The sequence below is a fragment of the Saccoglossus kowalevskii genome, chromosome 13 (assembly GCF_978046115.1).
Source record: "Saccoglossus kowalevskii chromosome 13, keSacKowa6.1, whole genome shotgun sequence".
In the NCBI taxonomy this organism is placed as follows: Eukaryota; Metazoa; Hemichordata; class Enteropneusta; family Harrimaniidae; genus Saccoglossus; species Saccoglossus kowalevskii.
Window position 1 is genome coordinate 17,742,046 of NC_140653.1, and position 19,775 is coordinate 17,761,820.

General features: G+C 34.1%; 1 protein-coding gene across 1 annotated transcript in view; it reads left to right on the forward strand.

Moving 5' to 3' along the window:
- The window catches only part of LOC100377969 (protein dead ringer homolog), a 40,023-nt gene extending 24,911 nt beyond the window's left edge, over window positions 1-15,112 (forward strand). Inside the window, exons 4-7 of the mRNA XM_002734244.4 lie at window positions 5,916-6,099; window positions 6,937-7,163; window positions 7,386-7,580; window positions 8,964-15,112. Coding sequence (XP_002734290.2) covers window positions 5,916-6,099; window positions 6,937-7,163; window positions 7,386-7,580; window positions 8,964-9,130 — 773 coding nt within the window. The 3' untranslated portion in view covers window positions 9,131-15,112. The remainder of the gene's footprint in view (window positions 1-5,915; window positions 6,100-6,936; window positions 7,164-7,385; window positions 7,581-8,963) is intronic.
- The last annotated feature ends 4,663 nt before the right edge of the window (window positions 15,113-19,775 follow it).

The window sequence follows — 19,775 nt, forward strand, 5'->3', positions numbered from 1 at the left end:
ATCACTATGATGATTATATGACGACATATTGGAACTGTATAATCCAATTGTATTTGCAATAGTTGTCGTATTAACTACGTTTGATACTCCGGATTTGGTATAGTGCTTGGTGATTCCTGTGTATTAAATGCTACACCAGAACAAAATCCTTCGATCCATTCAGATCTCCTTTAAAGCATAGAGTTATGCAGGTATTTTGAAGAAAAGACTGTTATCTGCTTTTTTGGAAAAATGTGGGTTTAATTGTATCTAATTTTCCCCCCACATTTTTCTGTAATTTTGTTTATTTATCCAATTTGTGTATTTTTTCATAATCTGAAAAACGGAAAAGAAATAGTGCTTTTTGTTGTTGTTGCACATTTGTTACTAAATATGTTGCATATAATTAACAACAGACTCATTATTTATTTACTGCTCAGATATTTTGCCAAAAAATTTACAAAAAAAATATTAAATTATTTGAAATTATTTTGTGCACATAATTTTTTTTTTAACCAAAACAAGGTGCTCACTCAGTTTTGATCAGAAATGTTCTGATCTGGGATCAAATATTTGATCGCAGCAATCAAATTGTAGGACTACTTGATGGATGGTTACATGTGTGAAGTGGTTTAACCATGTGTAATGGTGAAACGGTTAATTGTATAATATGTGAATATAGGTGTTTGAATGTCCAACATTACTGGTATGAAGATATTATAGAGCCTTGGTACAAATATGCTAATTAGGAAAGCAGTGCTCAGACCGGACATTGCTGGGAATTAGTAGACACTCAACTTGAGGTTGGGAATCTGTTATTTGAGTTTTTTTATATTGCGGTATTTGTTGTAATTGTGGTTTAAGTCTCGGAATTCCGACGTTGCTGTCCTGTGAGATATTTTGTGCTACTATTAAAGCATTTAATGCTAACAAAATTAGAGGAACATTATGTTGGTCCACGGGGAATGTGTCAAAGTGGCAAATCACTTAACCTTTTCACTACCTTTGGCTTTATTTGTAACCTTCCATATGAAGTCGTTCTACCATTACCTGTCTTTCTCCATTTTGGGACAAAATCATTAAAATTGTTTCAGGGAAATCTGTAAAACAGAATATATATAAAACTTGTGTTAGATGAATTTATATATTTGATCAAATCTCTGAGCCTCCAAGAGTTGATGTTAATCCCTGTCAACATACAAGTAGGGTGTACTACAATAGAGATGTTTTTAATGATTTTCTACAAAGCCATTATGGTTGCTACAAAGCTGCAGTTTGTGTGTGTGCTAGGTATAGATGCTGGTTCGTGGGCACTTGGGAGTGAATTTTTTTTTTTTTTGCTTTTTATTCAAACAGTCATGGCTACAGACTGTTAAAATTTCACAGCATGGTGAATAGTGGAACATACCCAAAAGACTATTTTAAAATATAGAAAACAGGTACAAACATTCTCTGACTGAACATTGCACCAATGGTCAGATCAGAAAAACTGGTCAAGGTATCCCTGGCACACCTAATTCATGTACATATCATCATAGACCACTTGTTGTGTTCTCTGTTCCAATCATTTAATTACAGCTAATTTTATAGTGTTACCAACAACACTGACGACTTGAAGATTTGAAGATCCATGGTGTGATCAAAGGTGTTTCACTGCCAGAAAAGAAATGCCTGTTTTTTGAAAATTGAGGAGAATGTTGTATTGTTAATACTAATCAAACTGCCCAACAGTCTCTGTGAGTTGTTTGTTTTTGGTTAAAGTGAACAGTTTTTTTAATAATGTTTTTAACAAGACTTTTAAGGAAAAAGTTAGTTACCAGAAAAATATACATAGAAAATTGAAGTTGGGTCAAAACTGTGTAGTTACTATGGTGATTCATTTAAAACAAATTATTTTTTTGTATGACGCTACATGGAAAATGAGAAAAATTAGTGAGAACAAGTTCCTTGTCTGCTGATTATCTGTGAAAAATAGTTTTTTGTTTAAAAAACGGTAATCTTCAGTGCTTCATGCATAAAGTGGAACTTTTTTTCAGAAAAAAACATTTCTCTTTTCGTACACAAGTTCTTTAATACCTAAACTATATTATGAGCTTATTTACTTATTTACTAAGAACATAATAATATTTTTTTTACATCAGGCAACAGTTCTAGACATTGAATGTCACTGTTGTCCTTCCTTTCCCTTATATGTTCAAATGCAAAGTGCTCTGGACTATATGACATGGTTGTGAGACTAACTTTTTATCATAATGGCAGTCATGGCACTTGTAGTGGTTGGTTATTCACCGAAAACTGATCAACAGATAAACATTTTAAACCTGATCAATAAAAACAAAAGGATTATATAATGAGTGATAGAGGGCACTATATTTGTACTTACAGTTGAATTGTAAATAGTGAATTATTGTAAATTTGCTGATTTGACCTAGGGTCAAATTAGTGTTTTAACAAATATTTTACTGGTACATGGAATGTAGGTATACATAATATAATATACTGTAAAATGACTAACATTCACTGGGTTTAAATTTCGCTGATTTACAATTTCAGGCATATTTTATGGGTTTTATCATTTAGATAATGTGTTCCATGCTAAATTTTACATATTCACTGAGTTATAATTTAGCGCATTTTCCAGTCAGCGAAATAAGCAAAATTAAAACCCAGTGAATTAATTAATCCTATCACAGTATTATATTTTTAAATGTATTGTAATTTTTAAAACAATTTGACCAATCACAACATTTTTCTTGAATGGCAGTGAATCAGGCAAAGATTAAGGAACCCCTCAAAGACTCATGGGTAATGAACGATATCAAAAGGCTGCTGGAGTCTATAGTTCCTAAATTCCAATGAAGCTTGAGGGTGTTCCAGAGTAAACTTTTTGACTCCCATGTGCGAAGCACAAAATGGGAGTCTTTGCAGTTAGTGTGTCTGTATGTGTGTATGTGTGTATGTGTGTATGTGTGTGTGTATGTGTGTCCGACTGTTCCACTGCTATCTCAAGAACCATACATCGGTTTTTGATGAAACTTGGTGCATAGATGCTCTGGGCCAATGCGCAGATTTGATTAGGTTTTGGTAAAAATCCATGCTCGTTAATTACCTAATTTGCATGATAATTAGCTAATTTTTAGCTGTTCTATGACTGTTCCACTGATATCTAAAGAACCACTCATTGGATTTTGATGAAACTTGGTACATAGATGCTCTGAACATATGCGCAGATTTGATTAATTTTTGGTAAAAATCCGTGCATATTAATTACCTAATTTACATGATAATTAGCTATTTTTTAGTGGTTCCATGACTGTTCCACTGATATCTAAACAACCACTCATTGGATTTTGATGAAACTTGGTACATAGATGCTCTGAACTAATGCTAGGTTTTGATTAGTTTTTGGTAATAATCCGTGGATACTAATTACCTAATTTGCATAATGATTAGTCAATTTTCGGTTTTTCCACTGATATCTCAAGTACTAATCATCACATTTCAAATGAAACTTGGTACATAGATGTCATACGACACTGCACAGACCTGATAGTTTTTATGGTAATATCAGTACATATTAATTACCTAATTTGCATAATTAATTAATTTTCAGCATTTGATATAAGTAGTTAGCATTACATTTCAATGGAACTTGGTACTTACATACTCAAGGACTATGCAGAGATTGATTGTTTTCGATAAATATTTGTGCATATTAATCACCTAATTTGCATAATTAGTTAATTTTCAGCTTTTCCATGGGTATCTCAAGTACTAATCATCGCATTTCAATGAAACTTGGTACATAGATCCTTTAGGACTATGCAGAGACCTGATTAGTTTTAGGGTAAATAATTGTGCATATTAATTACCTAATTTGCATAATTAATTTTCAGCTTTTCTACTGATATCTAAAGTACTAATCATTTACATTTCAATGAATCTAGAATTATGCAGACCCAATTAGTTTCCGGTAAATATTTGTGCATATTAATCACCTAATTTGCATAATTAACCAACTTTCACACTGATATCTCAGGTACTATACATCACATATCAATGAATGTACATGGATGCTGTAGGACAATAGACAGACCTGAATAATTGTGGGTTACAATCTGTACATATTAATTACCTAATTTGCATAATTAACCAATTTTAAGCTTTCACACTGATATCTAAAGTACCGTAAAAACTCCAAAATTTCGACCGGTTTTAAATAATTGCCGTTAGAAATGTGACATGTTTTTAGAATCGTGGCCGAGTTGTAACTCAAAATCTAAACAAAGTCATCAATCAGTGAGTATTATGACAAGCAAAACAAAACATCAAGACGCGCAGAAGAGGTCAGCACAAAACTAATAGGTCAAAAGACAAAGCTGTCTCGCACTACCTAGGAAAACTTGCGAATGTTCGAAGTACAGGTACCCATTGGACAAAAGATACATGGAAGTTTAGCAAACTATCTCCCCGACCCAGTGCAATGTATCCGGTTAGAATCAAAGCTCACGTGTCCCTTATTTGAGGGACCAAATTCTGCCGTAAATTCGCCCTTGGATTAAAAAATAAAATGGGATTTAAGAAAATAAAATGGGACTTTTAAGGTGTATTTTGGCGTCATTTTTCGGACATTTCAATCAATCCTGCCGGCTAAAATAGAGTCTAAGTTTTACCGTAGTCATTGACGTCTGTCTATTCAAGAGTACACGTGTATGATTTTTATCGTGACTAGCGTGAGCGGGTAAGCTTCCTTTCGAGAATGAGCTGTTATCACTGTGAACAATGTTAAATTATTCTTCAGATGACCAGTTTATTTTTTAAAAACAACTAATTTTTTTATTTAAAAAAAAATCATGCCGTTTTCGCATCAAAATCCAAGCCAAAATATCGTACTACAACATCAATCTCTTCGCATTGCGTTCAATAACATTAACATATTTAAATAAGCTATGGTAATTTGAACACGTTGGCATCATCCAGCTTTTTGATTGGTTAATTAGCAATTTGACCTATTTGACCTAAGAGAACATGGCGGATATCCTACAGCATCAAACGTTTATACGAGACCGGAATCATTCGCTTACGATGAAACTTAGTTGACTTTTATTTGTATTTCATAACCATTCAACAAATTTATTTTGTGTACATTATTATAATCACTACTGAGTACAGTAATAATCAACAATTCAGAAACGCAGCATGCCGAGATTTTTGTGTTCGTTTTTATTTGAAACTTCGTTTATTTAGAATATATTTTCGTTACCAATAAAATAAAAATCTCTCAGTCAATCAGAAACCCGGATTCATGCCTTCGAGGAAGGTCCCGTTTGAACGCTCACATCGTGTTTTTTTTTCGTTTGGGGGAAAACTAAAACTGGTCGCAATTTTCGAATAAGAATGAGTCGGCAATTTTTAGTGGAGTCGAAAATTTGGAGGTAAATAAAACACCGAAACCCGGCAAATAAATAGCCAATCGAATTTTTAGAGGGGTCAAAATTTTGGAGTTTTCACGGTACTAATTATTCCATTTCAATGAAACTTAGTACAAAGATGCTCTAGGACAATGTACAAACCTAATTAGTTTGGGGTAAAAATCTGTTCATATTAATTCCCTAATAAGCATAATAATTCATAATTTTTTGGTTCTAATCACATTTCAATTAAACTTGGAGACATAGATTTTCTGTTACATTGCGCAGACCTCATTAGTTTTACACTCAAATCTGGTCATATTAATTTTCTGATTTGCATAATTAGTTTTCAGCTAAGTAATTTCGAATTATATTTAATGTGTCTCCAATACTCTCGGCACATGGGAGTTCTTTCTAAGCTTTCTTTGATTTTAATATTTTATAAATTTCCATAAAACAACATTCATTCATGCATTTATAAAATTTATTACATTATGTCTTTAAATGTTATGTGTATACTTCCAGGCACTCCAGTCAACCGAATTCCGATCATGGCAAAGCAGACTTTAGATTTATATGAATTGTTCAAGCTAGTGGTATCCAAAGGTGGTCTGGTAGAAGTTATAAACAAAAAACTATGGCGTGAAATTACAAAGGGTTTAAGTTTGCCATCTTCCATCACAAGCGCGGCTTTCACACTCAGGACACAGTAAGTAGCAAGGCATTTTCGTTGCGAGAACTATAATTAGTGTCAGATTGTTTGTATAGATATTCTAAATTACTATTTATGCATTAGCGTTACATAAATATAGCCATATTTGCATCTATTTTGAATATTTTTGCACTCAACATTCTAAGTTTGCATTACGGTATATCACGCTGAAATTCTTTTTTAGACATTTGGATTTGTCAAAATTGTGGATATTCGTGGTTCTTTCAGTAGTGTATGCGCTTACATAAATAACACTGAATCTATGCGCAAAACAAGTCTTTTTTAAATAATTAAATACCGTATACAATACCTGAATTGTTGGCTTACATGCACTTCTGTCGAAGATGAGCAAATACAGTATTCATGCTATTATTGAAATGTTGCATAATTTTACCAAAACATAGGTAAAGCTAAAAAATATCATCTAAGATGCAAAATAAAAAAGAATTCGGTTGATTTTCAAAGGCTCTGTCATCATCAGCATTCCCCTGTCCGGCAATATCTTAAACAATTAATGGGTGGACCATTAGATCATTAGAAACTGATGATGCATGATGGTAGAAAAACTATAAAAGTTATGTTTCCTTTACTTTGCTTATGTGCAATTTTCTGTTTTCCATGATGAGTTAGCTGTAATTTGTTTTTTCCTGTTGTGAAATATTTTTTCCTCTAATATTTAGACATGCAATATTTATCTGTTATTGTTCCCTGCAGGTCTTTTAATCCTGTGCAAATTATTTTTTTCCAATTCTGCCATCAACCTCTGAATTTTCTAATGGTCTAGCTCTAAATACAGCCATAACTAATGAAAAACCTTGTTGTTTTTTTACTTAGATACATGAAATACCTTTATCCATATGAATGTGAAAAATTAAAAATGAGTTCGCCAGCTGAACTACAAGCAGCCATCGATGGTAATAGACGTGAAGGTCGTCGCCCGAGCTACTCATCACCTGGTTCATTTTTACATTCACCTGGATCACCACCACCATCCATGGTACCACAAGCATTAAGAATACCGAACAATTCTGGAAACAATGGTTCAGCCAGTCTTTCTTCCGGTAAGGAGTGCAAAATATTATTTATTCTGCGTGGAACATTGACAATTTTATAAGTTAATTTATTTTTTAAAGCGACACTGTCATAACTGCATAAACGTGTGTATTCTACTTGTCCATTATTACTCTTTTCGTCTCTGGTCAACCAATATCACCATTTATGAATGCTGTTCATCTACCGTATACTAGTATGTACTTATTACTTGTAAACTTTCTATCCTTCAGACGAGGACAGCTTACCTTCCACACCGACACATCGTTCCATGGTTATGAACCATCATGGCATTCCCTTGGAAGCGACTGATGGCGGGCCGCCGCCAAAGCGGCATATGATGAGTGACGATCAGATACGACAAATCCAACAATTACAATCTCGCGAGATGCCACAATCTACACATATCAAAATTACAAGTACGAGAGGTTTGTGTTTCTTTCGATTTCTTTTCGTTATTTTGAGTGTAATAATTAATAACATCAACAACTTTATTTTGATTTGCCAAATGTTTTCCCATTTTTATTTGGTCAATCTACAAGTGGATTTATATCTGCCAATAGACAAGTTTTGAGTTTCGCTGTTACCTCAGAAACTTGTGCGCTCTGGTGTATGAACTTTTGCCTGCAGAGATTAATTTTGTCGCATGAGAATTTCATATCTGATCAGAATGCTAGAAATCAGGAAAACCAGAAAAACAAATTTAGTGAACAAGAAATCAACCTTCCATTCTCGCATGGAAACACCGACTGATGGCTCTTTAATTCAAAACTGAAATGAAATATGGCATACTTTTAGCTTTTAAAATTGTTGTCAAATGTTGTGGTGGATAAGTTTATATCGCAAAACTAGGCGTTGGGGTGTTCTTTTCGTCACATAAAACGAACTGACTAATCATGCGGAATTGTTATTGAAACGGACATCGATTGCGTTGTGTTTTCTTGAGTTGAACAGACGTGAGATATAATTCAAATTGGTTTATTTGTACTCAACATGAACATCAATACGTTGTACAGCAAATACTTCTTGGTATAAAATATAGATCGCTAAATAATAGCTCCATGAGGAGTTGGCATCGTAGAGAGCATAGAAAGGAGGGTGTGCATAACGAGCATCAAGTTGCGAAGCTACCATAGAAGGAATTACAGCGACGGCCTGAATCGGACTTCTCACGACAGCGCTTTGCCTGGTTAATGTAATTGTCAACGTTAGAGCGGCATTTGTCTCGGTGACAGCTAATCGGAGAAGTGCCAAACACGTGTTTGTACTCTAGAATATATCATGCCAAAACGTTCCGAAAATAAAACAACGCTAATGATTGGCGCATACAAACGAAACATAGCGCTGTCATTCCATATTAGGAGTGACACGCGACTAACACGAGGGAGAACTTTGGTGGGAATTTTGGGCGGTAAACAGACAAATACCGCGAGAACGCAATGGGAAACAATGTAGCGAACGTTTGGATATAGCGTCACGGTTGCTACAGAAACCGATCTAGTCTCTCAGGACTCAACTCGTGGTTATCAAAACAATGTCTGAAATTACAAACTAGCTTAGAGAACATCATACAGAAAGTAAAATTTGTTCATGTTAGATAACTGCGCGCGACAAATGTGATCTTTTGATGACGTTCTCCCATGATGAAGTGCAGAGGGGAAAAAAAGTTTAAGTTTGGTTTGAAGACCTAATTTCAATTTCAAATGAATTATAAAGTATCAAGATCACAAAGATACACAAGTCCTACCGGTAATACGATAATAATATTATTTTATTTCGTTAAAATAATAATATTCATTGTCTTTTCGCAGATAGCGGAATGCCGATGCTTGAACTACGAGGAGACAATTCATTAATAGTCAGTATAGAACTGAATGGTGTCTTGTATCAAGGAATACTATATGCAAGGGGCACTCCGGGACACCCATTACATGGAGCACCAACAAGTGCTGCTGTGACCAGATCAACTGCCCTCTAATTGTTATACTGCAAGTAATTGTAGAAGAAATAGATCTAAATTTTATTGGTTCATTGTTGTGCATACCTAATGGAAATGGCGCTGTATCACTAGGGTATATAAGATACAGAAGAGAAACAAAATGGATGCCTTATATACATGTAAAGCTTGTCTCCATGGAAACCTTTCCCAATATCATAAAACTACATTCACACTACCATTTCTGACTATATGGTTTTTAGTTTAAAACTTAGTTATGAGAATTGTTGTCAAGATTTTAATTCTTGGCTGTGAAGCCTAGCAATATTTGTTGATAAATATTGTGTTATCAGCATTTTTGAACTCCTAACAGCACCCATTTTTAATATGACATTAACATTGTTCTTAGACGTTGACAATTATTACAATCAGGATTTTGTTATTTCATCTAGTTCAAGTACATCTAACCTGACTAAGCAAATCTCTCAGAAAACATTTATTAACTACTTTATTGAAAACAAAAAAATATTTTTTTTTTTATATTTTTTTTCACTGAACTAGTGCATTGAGACTGACCTTAGTTTTTATTTCCCAATTTCTCCCAACACATTTTTTATTGCTCCACTGAAAAACAAATCTTAGTTTCTAAATTTTTTTTTTACGTATTTCTATTTACATATACTACCTCATTTAACTGAGCCGAAAAATTTGCACAATATGTAAACAATGAATTTTACATGTGTATCCAACATTATGTGGTGACTGGCACTTTCATTGAGTAATATGCATGCCTAAACCAGTTTGTTGAAAAGTGTTGAAAGTTCACAAAATATTTTTCATGAAAATAAGTGTTGGTGGTTCCAATCTCTTCCTCATATCATGCTCCCTTCTTTCCCTGATGCCATGACAGATGTTTGAACTACGATACAGTAAAAAGTAATATATTCAGAATCAGGAATTCTACAATCAACTCGAGTAAACTGTACTATTTTAATGAAACATGCCTATTGAATTCGCCATTGATTATGCCACTTTAAGATTCCGGGTTGACAGATTTAGTGTTCTATAAATTAAAATGCATCTTGGGAAAATGTGGATTGAAGCAGGGAAGATAATAACCAGTCATAATTAAAGTGAAGTTATGTCTTAATACGTATTGTGTTTGAAACATGACTTCATTTTTCAAATTTGATAACCAATGTTCACCTTTGATGCAAATGACTTCCCTTTCCAACTTTTCTCATAATGCAATGAAAATATTCCAAAGTCTTGCAAATTTTTTAGAGAATCAAACTGATATTTAAAATCTTTGTTGGCTGAACCTAACCTTTGACCGAATGGCTGATTTTGACCATCATACTGATTTGCTATGTGAATTTTAAATTTTTGTTTGTGTTACTAGGTTTACTAACATGTGGATCATGTAGTGTTTTTGTTGTTTAAAAGATGCATTTTGATTGTCTGGAGTACTGGCCAACGTTACTAAGTATAGCCTCACTATATTGTACCAGCTATTACCCGTAGTATGATAACGTCTTTCATTCCATTTCGTATGAACAAGAAGAATACAAAATATTAGAAGTGCATTTTCAGTAGAAACACACTTACTCCAAAAATGGCATTTTTTTGTATGCCGGATAGTAAGACTTATTTTGACCATATCACCTCTGTTATTTATGTATCAAAATGTATGCGCTGCTAATGGAGCAAACACGCTATTGTACATTTCTTTATGGGGTGTTTTGTGTGGCAAGGAGTGCAGTTTAAAATCAAAGAGATTTTCATTTTTATTCGTTTCATACATTTATCCATGCAAAAAGTTTGCAGTTGCCATATTCATTTTGTTTGTACTGTGTTCACTTCATAATCATCATAACTGAAGTGAAGATTTTGTAGACATCAATAGACATAATAGTATACTTATTTAATCAATAACATATTTTAGTGTATTGCAGTTTAATTTCAATTAGTTTTCTTCATTTGTTAATTTCAATTAGTTTTCTTCATTTGTTAATTTCAATGCATGGAAATATTCTACACACAAACCTTTCCATTGACATCTGCTCTCTCATTTTTCTACTCCAAAATTACAATGTATGTAAATATTCACAGATAATAGGAGGAAGTAGTCATCTGTTTTAAATATCTTTTTTTCAAGTAAGCTATATAATGGTGAAGGATTTAAAAATATGCATTAACGAAGACCAGCGCCCTCTGGTGACTAAATCATGAAAAACATTTTCTAAATAATGTTTATTTTACCTTAGCACTTTCTAACCTGCTTGATAAGTTTATTTGAAGTTGTATTGTCTTCTCTGTATTGTTTTAAATTTATAGTAACTTGGCAATGGACAAATTTCAACAGCTTTTGAATTTCTTAGTCATTCATGTATTAACTTGATTGAAGTTAATTTTTGGTTTGGAACCTTTGTATTTTGAGTACCAAGACACAAAATATCCACGTAATAATTTTTAAATATTTTTTTCCAAGATTTTAATTAAGACAATCTGGTTAAAAATTATCCGAAACAGGCAAAAAGTTATACCAAAATCAAACTCTTGCTTAAATATCCATCACTGTTTTATTTTTGTCTGTGAGTGCATACTTTGAATTTTAATACAATAATCTTGCTGGTCAGAAAATCCTGACATTTGCTGGGATTCCTCATAATTTTATAAATTTTATAGCCTTCATGATGACAAAACTGGGGGACAGACACAGAAATTGTCATTGCTACAAAGTCTCTTACAAAATGTACATTAATCTTGATTATTTTTGGCTATATGTAAGAAAAATAAACTCTTGCGATTACTAACTGTCACGTTTAGTATTTTAATCGATTTAAATTCTCAAAAATAAAGAAGACTAAATTACATAAACAAACTATAATGTTATTAAAGCGGGGGAGTCGTCACCTACACATGCGTCAGATGGCCATAGCGCGTCATTGTTTACAAACAAGCGTCTACCCATAAGCCTTTGCGTTTTTAGAGGTGTGTTGTTATAGTGGCCTGGGACTCAATTCTCGCGTATGCACAGATGACGATCCTCTCGCTTTAAAATACCTGATGTACATATTATATGCACAATAACTTATCTATCAGAAAATTTAACATTGGTGTGTGTTGTATACCACAAGTCTTTTTTCAGTGAACTGATTTCCTGCATGGTTTTACATGTGTAGGAAAGATGTGCCTTTTTATTACATGGTTTTATGATAATAGTACCTCCATCTGAAAATAAATAAAATCCTGACAAATATTTACATCAAATTGCTATTATATAGCATGTAATGTATGTTGTGAATTGAAATCTCGCGTGAGATCTTCGTAGTTGTTGCCAACAGTTAACCATGGAAGCTACCAGCCCTTTATATTATCCACCCTTTGTATTTTGTTACCTGTATCCAACTCTAAAACAATCACTGCCATGTAGCGTACACATTGTGAAACATCTAACAAACCAACATTCCTTTAAGTGCCTTATTGTACTGTATTTTTAATGAAATTTCTCTGTATATTTAAACTTCCAGCGTGCAGTTTTAGTATGTGCGAAGTTAACGTAATATTTTTGTATTGAAATGTACAAACTCAGTTTGGATTCAACTGGGCATCTATATTGTTTCATTGTCTTGTTTTCCAAGACACAAGGAAAGGTGAAAAAAAAACATTAATTAATTAGTTAAATTGTTACATATACGTCTAATACATGTTGTTTCCATAGCGATTATGGATAAAGTTGAGCGTGTACATTTGATGACTTGAACTGAAGTACGCTGTAAAGGATGTGTTAGACGGGTTTATTGCTTGTCAAATGTTTTTATGCGTTTGATTGATGTCACTAGCAGCATTTTGGGATATTTTGTTGTTATGTTGTCATGCATGTGACAATGTCGATCTTGTAAGCTATGGGGGGTCAGTCCAGTGCCAGATCTGTGATTCCAGGTTAATTTGAAAATTTAACAAAATAATATACTCCGACAATCTTGTGAACAAAATGCAGTGTATCTACAAATGTGCTGGTTATAACACCACCCCTTTATATCGCAAAATCTGCATTGCACATGCTCATGATGCTGCCAGAGAACTCAAAACTAATCTATTCTGGTTCACATAAAAATTCATTCAAATTATTTGTTATTTTTGCCTTGAGTGAATTGAAATTTCTTTTTTTTATTTCAAACTTGTGACACAAATCAATTGAGCTAAGTACATGTATAGAGTTTTTATTTTTGATCTTTATATTTGTTGATACTTAGAAACTGCTTCAGTTTACAGTGTTATATTTTAGAATTATGTATGAAAAGTACATGTCTTGTGTGTTCAAATACGGGGATGTTAATTTAGTTTTTATTATTGGATGGACGGAGAGGACTAAGAGACGGTTCTTTGTTTTTACATGTAGTCAGCTGCTTTTAGTTTCAAATACATTGAAGAAAGAAAGAAAGAAAGAAAAAAAGATGGCAAAACTCTCCCAGGTAATGACTGAGAATCTGTATTTATAGATGTGCCGAGGACTGCGAGATATTTTAGCGGAATTCATCTATTTGATTAACTATATTTTTACTACATATGCAGTCTTTAAGAAAAATATCTTTTTGGCGAGTGAGATTTATATCTCAGTTTGCTATAGCCCCCCCCCCCCCCAGATGTCTAATTATATATACCGTATGACTTCCCCATTTTCCACTGCCAACAGTCACCATAATGCAACGTGGTCTGATACATTATATTCTTTGTAACAATCCCACCAGATTTTTCGCTTAATTTTTTTTTATTAAAAAAAAAAATGACAATACACTCATTTGTAATGGGATTACTAATATTTTGCAAATATGGCCTGTTAATCATAATTATTATTTTTTATTCAGAATTGTTTTAATTTTCACTTTCTTGTTATTAGAACTTCAACCCCTTCACCGCCATTGTTGACCACTATCACGTCTCTAATATTAAAACCGACTTGTATTTGATGAATTGAATCAATGAACTATTAAAGTATGAATTAATAGGACAAATCAGAGATTTTATGGCTGTAAAAGGGTTCATTATATGCAGAAAACTGATTTATAATCTTGTTGAAATATGCAAACTCCTTTGTTGAAATAGATGACTTGCATGGTAAGTTTGTCATAGACTGTATTTGTTTGATCTTTGTTTTTAATTTTAAGCTAAAACTGTATGCAATCAAGAGTGGATGAGATAAGGGTAGGCAACCACGTTACAAATCTCGCCATGCATAAATCTGCACATATTGCTTAATGAACTCTTGAACTTGTATTTTCTGATATTTCATAACTATTAAAATTTGGCATCAATATTCCAAAAGGCCAGGCACCATTTAAAGTATATTTGCCAGACTTGGGACATATATATAAAAAAAAAAAATCTTCCATGAAAAGAAGTTCTAACAAGGGTTCACCTGTGAAGTAATGATTATTAAATAAATTTATTATGCATTCCTCTCTGGCCAAGGTTCTTAAAAACTGAAATACAATGAATCGCATTAATTTTTCAAGACTCTAGTTTTGTGACTGTCATTCCACCGAGGTTCTCAATTCAGGTAGCAACTTTAAAGCTCACAAAATATCAACCTCACAAATACCTAACAAGTTTCTAATGATAAAACCAATTAGTAATGCTGTAATAACTCCCAGGTCCACAATGCACAGATAATTTATTTGCAGATTGATCTACTAACAAATCAGTAAATCTGTGACAATATCACTTTGACTCGTTACATGATTTTACTGTGAGATTTTATTGAAAGTTGCCGACCTTTATTTCATCCACCCTTGACAATACGATTCATTAAATAACCTCACACATAACAATATTCAAATTAACCTTGTGTTGAAATGTATCTGTAGATTATAGATTTCTTTCACGGTATTATGTACTTTGCCATACATATATATATATATATATTTTCTCTTTATGGGGATATTTTTCTTTGTATATTTTGGTTATTTTTCCTGAGAAATAGGAATTTTGTATCCAGTGAATAAAAGATATCCAAAAAGATCCTTGTTTGTTGTGACTACACTTTTTATCTTGCCCATAATGGTGGTGTATTGGTTACAATGTCTGTCGTCGTCGTTGTTAACAATTCTTGTTGCCATGGAATGTTTGTTCAATCGTTTTCAAACTTTAAAATATCCTCTACCTATATATAATTTCAGTGCAGTTCAAGTTTGATGTACTTTACTCAAATATTTTTGGAGATATTGATGAAAATGTGCCTCATTAGCTTAGCTTAAATTTCAAAATAAATTACCGATAGTTGGAGTTAGTAATCAAATTTAACAGATGTCTCTGAGTAGAAACATAACACCAACACAAGTGTAATTGGGATCAATTAAATACTTATAAGATTAGCCTAGAGGGCGACATTTGTGTTGATAAACATTGATTTTTTCCACAATCAAATGTGCTCTTCTAATCACAAATATGAGGTTTGACCTAGACACCACTACTAATTACCGCCGGTTACTTCTTCAATACCTTCTAATCTGACAGGGATTGCGTTAACCCCATATTTTGCTTCCCGGACTCCAATTATTGAAAAGGGACCCAGTTTTTCAGGCAAGCTGGGGTCCAATCTCTAATAAAGTTATCCAGAGTCAAATTTAAATTTCTTAATATTTTGTAAGTGGGACTCGTCTTGCCGAGACATTAGCGCAATCACCTAAAAAAGTATCTAATTGAAGCTTGGTAAATTCTCAGTTTGTACTCGTTTATCAGTCAAAATCGTCATCTTTGTTTATACGAGACCCATATATCACGCATATGCGTGGTGCGATGACTACCACCCTTTAACTTTAAATTTGAAATCAACTATAGCAATAACTCAATCTTAGTGGGTCTATCATTCAGAACTTCCTATGGTGAATGCTACTATGGTACTGGCACTAATATTATCTCGCCAATTCTAGGCATGTAAAAGTTGGGCTGACAAAAATAAAAATGTGAGACATTAAAATATGTGCAGAAAGTGCAAGTATTTCCTGGCTTACATTTGCTGAGGTATACAATATGAATTCATGCTATAATTACGATTTTTTTTCTTTTCCTATGGTGCAATTTTTTCCCCCTCAGATTTAGTTGTGCAGAATGTTGTTTCTGTTAATAATTATCCAGGATTTTTTTCCATGGTTATGTTCCGGTGCAATTTTTTTTTTTAAATCTTGCTATTGTCACCACCACAGTTCAACCCTTAAGACGAGCATCTTCAGATTATTGAAAAATAGACCCAGAAATTCATGCATAAACGACTGACTATCTACTGTACTGTAGAAAAATGTGTGGGCTGTCACATATTTCACCACTGCACAGCGCCCTCTGTTGGCTGTTTAATTAGGTTATATAAATCAATGCAAAAACACTCTGAATAGGAGTCTTTCACACAATCACTTGAAGGATGAAAATCGACAAGTACCGAAGTACTATTAAAAGTCGCAACTTGAAAAAATCGACTTTTAACTTCCTATGGCCAAAATGACTATTAAAGTAGGAACGGCTGTCAGATTTGAGGTATTGTGCGCTGGGAACCCAAAAACTACATGTATAATCTACTGTACGCCTGGTCTTTCGACAAACATTTGGGAGAGTACATGAAAAGAAGAAATCTAATATAAACCACAAAAAAGAACAAGAAAATGTGTATACGTTTGCGTGACTATACTTTAGGGAAGAGTAGGAAATCAAACGGGCGGTGCACCGCGGTCATTACCGCGGTGTACCGCAGAACGCCGGGGAGAGCCGCGGACTGCTTATAATTAGGGGTCTCTACCGCTGTACCGGTCTCTACCGCGGTCCTCGGTAATGTGTGAAATACGTACTTAACAGTTTCTTTGTGATTCCACGAGTCATTGTTTTAAAATCCGATGCTGTAAATGAATACGATATGCGCGCTTGTTTAGTATTTAGTACATGTATTTAGCGTAACACTGGAATAAAGTTTACAATTGAAAAGAGGACGATTTACAAAGTTTCAGCGTATCCAAGCCGTATCCTGGTTCTTGATTGATTTGGCAGTATCATGTTCACCATTTGTGTCACACTCCAGAAAAAATGGCCAGCAAACGAGAAACGGGCGAACTAATCAAAACAGGTCAGGCTGTCTGCATTGCACTGACAATGACATGATTATTTTCTGTTTTGTTTCATAAATCTTGCCTTGCGCATGTATTCTTGGTTGACAGAATCTTTTTTAAACAAAAGACGTTATTTTTCTGTTACATGTTCGTGTTCCATGGTACTCGTGAGTGTGAAAGGCATTTTGAATGAATAATTATTGAGTTTATGATACCGTACGATAAAGCTAGCTGGCTTGATTAGAATTTCATTGCGTGTGAACCGCTGAGGTCATTGCCCGTTACTGTGCCAACCGCACGTAGTTCAAAAGCACCTGACGTTGTTTTGTTTTGTTTTCACTGGAAATGAAAGCGATCGAATACTCTGCGTTCAAAGTACGCTGCCCCAAGTTTGAAATTACAGTAAATTGTAACGCATGGATTTTATTTACATGAAATTTAGTTTATTTCAAAATGATATAGATGTCAAACCATAATTATTATTATTTGAAATGTTGTTTCTTGACTTGACTTTTCTGGCTTTAATGTTTTGTGTGTGCGTGTTTGTTTACAATATCATTATCAACAACGGTTATTCAGTGGCCCCGTCTCTGAGGCAGTAAGTCGCGGTTTCGACTAAGTCGCGTAGTTCGATGGCTCCGGACGATTGTATTGTGTTTTGCCGTCAGTTTTAAAGTAGAAAAACTAAGTCTGGTATTATCGCGTATTTAATTGCCCGCTCAATCAGTTGGAGGTGACAACTTAACACCTATAGACCGTCAATTACTGAAATAGAAAGTGTGATAGCAGCAGTGTGACTCGAGGGGTCGACAGGGGTATAAAAAATAAGTTTGCGTAATTATTGCAAAGGCAACGCATTATCAAGTCGGCAAAGTTGAAATATTCACAGCCAGTACGTAAACAATGGAAAATAAGTTTGCGTAATTATTACGAAGGCAACGCATTATCAAGTCGGCAATGGTGAAATATTCACAACCAGAACGGTAACATTTTTTACGTCGGCAACGCAGAGCCAGTAAAAATTTGCGTAATGGGATGTGTATAATAAAAAGGTCAACGCGCGGAGCGCGAATGGTCACCAAGGTAACAACCCACTTGTTCAGCGCGTGACTTGGGGTTAAACTTGGGCCAAGGTTTATTAGATTAGTCAGTTTCGCCAAGAAGTGCGCTATTTTTTTTCGCTGATCACCCAGTTGTTGTAGTATATATTGTAGCACCAAGTGTGTGACACTCCCTCTTCGACTTCGGGTTGCTTTTCCTACTTAGTGCATGGTCTCGAGGTAACGTAAACTGTGGCCTCTCATCGAGTGTTTTACACTCGGAATTTGTACTTCGCCCGATTATATTGGTATATGCGAAACATTAATCTTTTAAAATATATCCTGAGACTATACATGATGTAAATTCAAAATAATGTGATAATATTTTACATTATGTGGGGTCTACATTATTCTGGGTTGCTTTGCGATGTTATACCAAGACTCGTGAAAATAAAATAGTGTTCTTCTGCGAACTAATATAGACGATTTTTCCAATCTTCTGGTACCACTCGATTTTATTATTTGAACTTGGCGGCAAGTAACCTTTAGTTTCCCAGTCTATTGTGTCCATTCATAGTCTTAACAATAGGGTGTAAATTGCCATGCGAGCCTACCGCACTTGACCGCGGTAAACCGGGGTCATGGAATCTATGCATAAATTTGCATAAAATGCGGTCGACCGGCGAGCACCCACCACCACCGCGGTAATGACCGCGGTAAACCGCGAGTTTGATTTCCTACTCTTCCCTTACATAGAAACAACTAATCGCCTTACCACGGAGCAAACAAAATACTTATAAGGTTAAAGGGCGGTGGTCGTCGCGCAGCGCGTGTTCGAATTTCATGTACATAATGTACTTTACAGGCGTTGTATGCGTCGCTATGAGTCCCATATCGACCAGGACGCGGCACGTCGACTACCGCCCTTTAAAGAAGACCTTTTATTTTTTATCTACCTCTTTTGTATTTGTGTGAGTGCGATGACGTGCTGAGTACGGTAATTCATCGAGATTATCAAGAATTTATAACATATCTCTATACATCCTTTAGATTATATATTACATAGATTTGAGATTTTGTAATTCAATAAAAAATTCAAATCATCGTTAAACAGCAGGAAACAAATACTAATTGAGGACTAGTCGCGAAAGTGACATCCATCGTCGGCACTCGGCGAAATGATCTTCGCCGAATACATTGATTTAGTGAAGGAAATTAAAAGGAAACATTACTCGAAAATTCCCAAGAAGCTGGAAATCAACAATACTGGTTCCATTGCATAAATCCAGCAACAAATCCGACCCAAATTATTATAGAGCGATTGCGTTATCAAGTTGCTTATCAAAACTATTTACTAGTATTATGAATAACAGACTGACATCCTATTTAGAAAGCAATAAATTATTAAATGAACTAAAATTTGGATTTAGAAAACAGAGAAGAACAACTGACGCAATTTTTCCACTAAAACAATAGTAGATAAAACATTATACACTAAAGAAAATGTCAGTAAACAAAAACGTTTGTACAGTTGTTTTATAGATTTCAGAA